This window comes from Phalaenopsis equestris, unplaced genomic scaffold (assembly GCF_001263595.1).
Source record: "Phalaenopsis equestris unplaced genomic scaffold, ASM126359v1 Scaffold000297, whole genome shotgun sequence".
Taxonomy (NCBI): domain Eukaryota; kingdom Viridiplantae; phylum Streptophyta; class Magnoliopsida; order Asparagales; family Orchidaceae; genus Phalaenopsis; species Phalaenopsis equestris.
This window is the reverse complement of record NW_018164739.1, coordinates 1297741-1305201: the sequence shown is the minus strand read 5'-3', so window position 1 is coordinate 1305201 and position 7461 is coordinate 1297741. Positions and strand designations below refer to the sequence as shown.

General features: G+C 36.6%; 1 protein-coding gene across 1 annotated transcript in view; it reads right to left on the bottom strand.

Annotated features, from left to right (window-relative positions):
* Positions 1 to 5600, bottom strand: part of LOC110025273 (protein SGT1 homolog) — a 36587-nt gene extending 30987 nt beyond the window's left edge. The window contains 1 exon segment of the mRNA XM_020725669.1: positions 5348 to 5600. Coding sequence (XP_020581328.1) covers positions 5348 to 5510 — 163 coding nt within the window. The 5' untranslated portion in view covers positions 5511 to 5600.
* Positions 5601 to 7461: the final 1861 nt, after the last annotated feature.

Below are 7461 nucleotides of genomic sequence, written 5' to 3'. Positions count from 1 at the left end.
GCTAACATTGTCTCAAAGAGCTAACATTGTCTCAAAGCCATGCTTCAACCTTCTCATTCGCAGTAATAGAAATATCATAATTTCATCTCAAGCGCAAGTAGAAAAAAGAGGAAAAACTTATATCATGCTATATTCCTACCATCTTAAGCAAGTAATCAAATTCAATCCCTAGAACATGCTCATACTTTCATCTCTAGATGTTGGAGTAACATGTCTTTCAAAAATATAAGTGCAACATTAAGTTAAAATGCCACATTATTCATTGTACCAAGCTAACAGAGACTCGGCATAGAGCAAAACCGAAAACAGAGCAAGGCACAAAAGGGGAAAAAATACCTCCTTAAAGCAAAAAGAAAGTAACACAAGAACTCTAAACGCCCTCCCCAATTTCAATTACTCCTCCAACAGCAAGAGGAAATCAATTCAAGCACCAGAAGATCAAAGAAGTGAGTGAGAAAGGAAAAGAGCAGAGTTTTCTCCCTTAGAAAGATTTTCGGCCTCTCCTTTTGGGTCTCCCCAAATAGAGTAAATATATCTATCAGAGAGAAGAGGAGCTCGCTTAAACTCACCCACCGCAGACCAGAGCCGAGGGAAGCGGGAAGAAGGGCGACAATCGTCGCAGAGAGGAGCAGGGATAAGAGATCGCGCATGGGGGGTTTGCGGCTCGAGAGGCCGCGACATCATGAGAAAAGAGATAAGGATTTGCCGCAGGGGATGGGCAAACCCTGAGGGTTTAACGGGAGAGGGGAGAAATGGAGTTAGGTTAAGGATTTTAATATAAGTTATTAATTATAATAATAATAATAATAATATATTATTTATTATTATAATTAACACTTAAATAGGTATTTTCCCCAAGACGCGTCGTCGCAATGAAGCGAACGTCCTTCTTAAGCAAGATCGACGTTCCGAACGAGTCGGCGCGGTCCGTTTCGTCATCCGGAGTCGTCCGGGCAACTTTGTTGACGATTGTGACCAAACGCGTCGCAGTCCGAATCGTATCAAAATTTCGGTTCGAATTCGATTAAACAGGATGGCGAAGAGCGCAGCGGCGCCAAATCAACGAGTAGAGTCAATCCTAAGACCGGCAGTCTATAGGAATGCTCCCTGAGTTCCTTCGGAGAAGCCTTACCTGCTAAGCAATAGTGATCAAAATTACTACATGGAATGTCAAGTCGAGCGAAGAAAAGTCCAGAATTGCTAACGGATAGGGCTCATTCACTAGTTTTCTAGGAGTAGTCGACAGAAAGGTCCTACGGCTAGATCCTAGGTTATTAAGAAGGGGAAAAACTACACCTTGACCTAAAGCGAGGTCAACAATAACAATGTACTCTTACATAATTGGATAATAAAACATGTTCGATGTCTTACTGTGGATGTAAGTCTTTGACCGAATCACATAAATCCTTTGTGAATTTTTTTTTTCCTTTTAGCAAATCTTCACACTGTTATTGGTTAATTATGTGGATGTTGGTTCATTTTTTGTTGCATTTTGTTGATTCCACGACATGTATGGATGTTGATTCATTTCTAGCAAATCTCTGAACTCCTGTTAGTTAGTATAGATAATTTTATTATGCTTATTGAGTTTCAACATGAATTTATTTATGCAATATGCAATTCTTCATATAGTTCCACAATGGCTAAGACGTCTGAAGGGGGTCCCTCCGCAATGTGGGATAAAGAAGTTACCAATATATTTTGCGATCTATGTATAAAAGAAATTGAATTTGGGAGCATGCCTACTATGTATTTTAATAAGGATGGTTGACACAATATTGGTGCGAGGTTCAAAGAATTGACTGGAAGAGATTACGATAGACTTAAATTCAAAAACAAATGGGACAAATTGAAGAAAGAATAGAAAATATGGAAGGAGCTGAAACGTGACTCTACCGGATTGGGTGGGATCCCGTTAAACAAACTATCGATGCTCCAGATGAGTGGTGGACTGAAAGATTGTAGGTAATAAATAAAAATGTCTTTTCTTAATTTTTTTATTTTTTAGTTAATGCTTAAACTCCTCTAATCAATGTCTTATATTCCAGGTAACACCACCTGCCAAAAAATATAGGCAGTGCGGAATTGAACCTGATTTCGAGGAAAAACTGGACATAATGTTCACAGGGGTTGTTGCAACTGGAAAGACTTCATTGAACTCAAGTGAAATGGGATTTTCAGGAATACCAGATGAACTGCCACCTTAACAGGTCATAGCTAATGAAGAAGGGCCTAATATAAACCAAAAGGATATTGGAGATTCTAGTTCCATGTACAAGAGGCCTAGGCTTGGCAGGAGGACAAAAGAGAATGATACTTTCTTGAAAAGCTCATTTCATGAACTCATTACTGTTTTTTCAGCTCCACCTCCCCCTGACAGCACCATCTTGGACTGTGTTGTCATTTTAGACACTATTCCAGAAGTAGTTGTTGATATACGCTTTCAGGCCAAACGAGTTAAAAAACTTGAGGACCCTACGCGTAGGCAAATATTCATGGTCTTACAACTCGATTTGCGCCTTGAATATTTACGTGTTTTAGTGGAAGGATAAGGATGTATTTCATTTGATGTACTTAATTTCCGAAAGCTTTGTATTTCGTTTGATGAACTTCATTTCATGATGCTTGGATTTAATTCGATGTTATGTATTGCAGTTATGTCATTTTCAGAGGCTTTCCTCGCTACATGTATTTCATTTATGGCATTTTCTGATAAATTATTTCATCCTAATGAATTTATAACTTCAGGATGGATCAACTACGAGATCTTCGTAAAAGAATGGCATGGGCTGCAGCAATAGTGATATTGTTGTTGAAATATTACCGCTCTAGCACTAGACGAATACCACACATGACATCCACATATGTTGGGAATAAATGGGTTGGTGAGATGTTTGTCGGACATCCAATAAGGTTCAATAGCATTTTTCGAATGAGTGCACCCATTTTTATAGATCTTCTACATGACTTATATTGTAACAACGGCCTCCAAGATTTTTCTAGGACGACCACGAGAGAGGTCTTGGCTATAACATTATATATTCTATCACAGAATGAATCAGTTAAAGGAGTTATAGAGCGATTTAAGCATTCATCTGAAATAATTAATCGATACTTCTACAAAGGTATACAAGCATTTGTGAGCTTAGCAACGAAAAACATTAAGTCATTTGATCTTTCATTCGCAACTATTCCTGAACAAATTGCAAATGATTCCCGTTACATGTCGTATTTCAAAGTAAGTTTAATTAGTTTGTTACATTTACTTCAATACCCCTGGAATTGCTAACTATGAGTTACAGAACTGCATCGGAGCAATCGATGGTACGCATGTGGATGTCCGACTACCAAGTCATTAAAAAATCGCATACATTGGTCGGAGTGATAGGACTACCCAAAATTGATGACAGTGTGTGACTTCAACATGTGTTTCACATTTGTAATGGCGGGGTGGGAAGGAAGTGCGCATGACAGTCGTCTTTTTTCATATGCAACTAGGAGTAAAAGACAATGTTTTCCTCACCCACCTCCACGTTTGTTCAGTTTAATTAAAAATCTTCTTAATTACATTAATTTTTTAGCAGATGTTGGGTATCCAATGATAAAGGGCTACCTAAAGCCCTTTCCATATACCAGATATCATATTCCTGATTTTCAGCGAATAAGTGACACGATTCGTGGCAGAAAAAAAATGTTTAACAAACGACACTCTTCTTTACGGGGGGTTATTGAAAGAACATTTGGAGTGTGGAAGAAAAAATGGGTTATCCTACGTGATATGTCGTCGTATTCATTTTCTAAACAGGTGCATATTGTGGTGGCCACTATGGCACTTCACAACTCCATCCAACGACATCCGTCGCATTCAGATACGGACTTCAATATTGTTGATGATGATCCAATTATTGACTCCCTATAACCTTCAGGATCTTAGCTGATAATGAGATCGAGTCTACTAAATATTAAACTCAGGACAATGAGAGTGCGGTCGAAATGGCTTCTCTGAGGGAGCCTATAGCAGATGCTATATATAGCAGCTAATCCAGTAAGTATTTCTTTTCTTCGCATATATGTAGATTAATTTTGTATGTCTTTTTTTTTTGGATAAGTGCTGACCTTCCTTTTTTGTTTTGTTTTTTTTTTAAGTGATACGAACATGACTTCTAGGATATCAGTCACAGACAGAGGTATTTTGTGTTATTGTGGACAATCGTCTCTGTTTCTCACGTCGCGTCAGTCTCGTAGCTTTGGTAGGCAGTTCTATGGTTGCGCTAACGGTATTTCAGGTCGTTACGGCTTCTTCCGGTGGGCTGACAATCCCACATATTACACTGTCAGCAGTCATGGAAATCCGATGTTTTCTCAGGTTGATAGTGCAGATGAGAACAGATGTAGCCAAAGTTTAAAATTAAATATTTTAATATTTCTAATTGTAATTTTGCTAGTCTTTATACTTCTTTTATTTCTTTTGGTACTCACGAGAGTGCGAAAACTGTATGCCATCTTTTGGAACTGATCTGTTATGATGGTATGCTTCTGCACTATATTCTTTTGTTCTACCAATAAGTTATTCTGAATAAATTGTGCCAAACAGTTTTACCAGACAGGGGCAGGAATGTCATGTAACCACCAATAAGCTAATCTGAATAAGCTGTCACAAACAGCAAGTCAGATTATTCTGATAATCTGCAGATTATCAGATTATCAGAATAATCTGCTTACCAGACCCTAAAGGGCAAGCGAGGAGCTGGAGATGCCGACTGGATGAACAGAAGGAAGGCCAGTTTGGCCCACTGTTTGAGACGCATCCAACCAGATGAAGATCGGTAATGATCCTTAGCTCTTCCGTTTAGCATTGTTGTAAAGATGGTAAGCACCAGAGCCAAACGGTTATGTTACCTTTCTTCTTGTTTAAAAACCAAGGAAAATAGGAGCAAGAACTAGATATTTCGTATCTTTTAGATAATCATAAGTCAATTCATGCCATTGTACTGAACAATCTAAATCGGAAAAGCTAAGACAACGAACTGATTTAGACAAATAAAACCATGAAAGAACCAACTATAACCAAAGATAAGAAGGACACGGCAAAGGAGCTTCAGCAATCGAAAACCCGGGCAATCTATCAATCGCAGGCATGAAATAATCCGAGAACAAAAAAGGATAACTACGTACATAGCCGGACCAAACAAAACGTACAATTTCCCAAAAAAATGAGCAAAATTCACAACCCAATCAGATAAACATTAGTAAGACGAGACCAGCGTGATTCCGATGTTCGGTTTGATCTGAATATCCTCGGAAACCGAGAAAAAGAACATCGCGCAAAGATAAGGGAGATGGGTACCGGTGAAGCTGCCGAGTTTGATGTTTGCCTGAGCACGGTCAGCATATAGATCGGCGCTTTTGGGATCCAAGTCGATGGCCTGCGTATAGAGATCAACGGCCAGCTCAAAGTTGTCATCAACGAAAGCTTCCTTCGCTTTCTTCTCCAGATCGATGCTCGCCATGGAAGGCGTCGGAAGGGTAACAAACCTAACTAGTGAGAAGAAGGAAGTGATAAAACCTTTACCATGTCAGGATATTAATTTGCGTTTTAGAATCTAGAGTCTTCCCACTGTCCCGATAAATTTTAATGAATTTTTTTTCTAACTTAATTTTCCTCATTTTAAATTTTAATGATACTATTCGTCAAAGCCTTTTCATTCCATCCAATCTGATGCCCGTTTGGGCCAACTTATACTCCCTCATCGATTTGGAATACATGTTTCTACCGTTTATCAGAAAATATGATTGTATTTTTACACTAAACTTAGGCGTTGAACTTCACGAGCCGCGTTACAGAGTAAGTTGATTATCTGGATAAGCACAAACTGACTCAAATACACCCTCAAATTGAGCCGCAATTCAAATCAAGTTTTGAATAATTAATCATCATTAAGCTAAATTAGCTAAATTTTCATCTCCATTGATTGACTCCGTTACGTTCCAAAAATGTATTTTTATTTATTTTTTTATTTTTTAGAAGTTATTATTCAATTTTCAATTATTAATTTTATTAAAATTTTCATTTAACATTAAAAATTGAAAACTTAAATTTTATTAAAATTTCTCCTTACAATTTAAGAATAAAATTTTCCATCTGGAGTCCAGACGAAACTGTGCGTGCGGACTCCGGTAATATGATGTCATGTTTGAATATTGGGTCCGCCTAAAAAAATATTACACTAGAACAGCAGATTTTATTGGGAGTTTTTTTTTCAATAATCCCGAAGGAAATTTTATTCAACAAAATAAAAAGCAATGTAGCGAAAATATCCTACCACCCTAACAACTCACAAAAAAATTAAAAAATAAAGGAGTCAAGTAATACCAACATACAGGACAGTAAAAAAACATAAAAAATTATTATCAATACGGATATAAGTAATATATAAACAATACACTTTACTCAAATGAACTAACTCAAGAGGAAGACCGGTAGATAAATTGAAATCTTAGAGTCTCCAATTATCATTCAGCAGCCCAGTTAGTGCACTGATTTCCCTCTCGATGAATAAAAAACCAATAAACATGTACAAACATAAGAATAGCAAAGATTTTTTTTTTTTATATGAATAATTAGAAACTAATGATACAATTTCTTTTTTGTACAATAATTCCAAAATTCCATCGAATCCATCTCAACCTTAATGGTAGACCAACCACATTTAACCTATAAGGAAAAAGCCAAAATAACCGCTTTAGCTTTTGCACAAAGAGGATTAACAGCTGCCGCAGGAGCAGAAAACCAAAACAAACATTATTCTATAAAATTACGGCACACCCTCACCAATACCAGCATATAAATTATTCCAACTACCAACAATATTAAATTTAAATTACCTCACGATGGTTTCTTCCATAAAATCAAATTAGTAACAGGCATACAGAAAGCAAGAATCACAAGATTAAACTTTTCATACATTTTCATCACAGCCACTGCCAAAGGTTTCTTCATATTTCTAAATTTAAGCATTTGATAAATATAATTTCTAATAAAAGTAACACAAGAAAATCGAGAAATTAAATTACCTTTATGTTTAGATTCATTTCTGGCAAACTAAAGATACCAACAAACAACAATACGAATAGAATAAAAGAATATACATCCACCACATTGCTTCCAAAAGTTAAAAAAACCGGCAATCAAAAACTTGTTCACATCAGTCATATTGTTATCGCAAAAGGTATAGACATTTGACCAAACCTCATAAGAAAAATTGCAAGTAATGAAAATGTGTTCCAATATTTTTTTTTCATTTTGATTGCAAAGATAACACTTAGAAGGGATTCTCGTTTTAAGAATATCATATGTTGGTAGAATTTGATAAAAAAAGCCTCCAATAGAAAAAGAAATGGAAAGGTTTAAAAAAGAATTCCAAACCCATGCTAAATTTAAACCAGTAGAAATCGATAAAG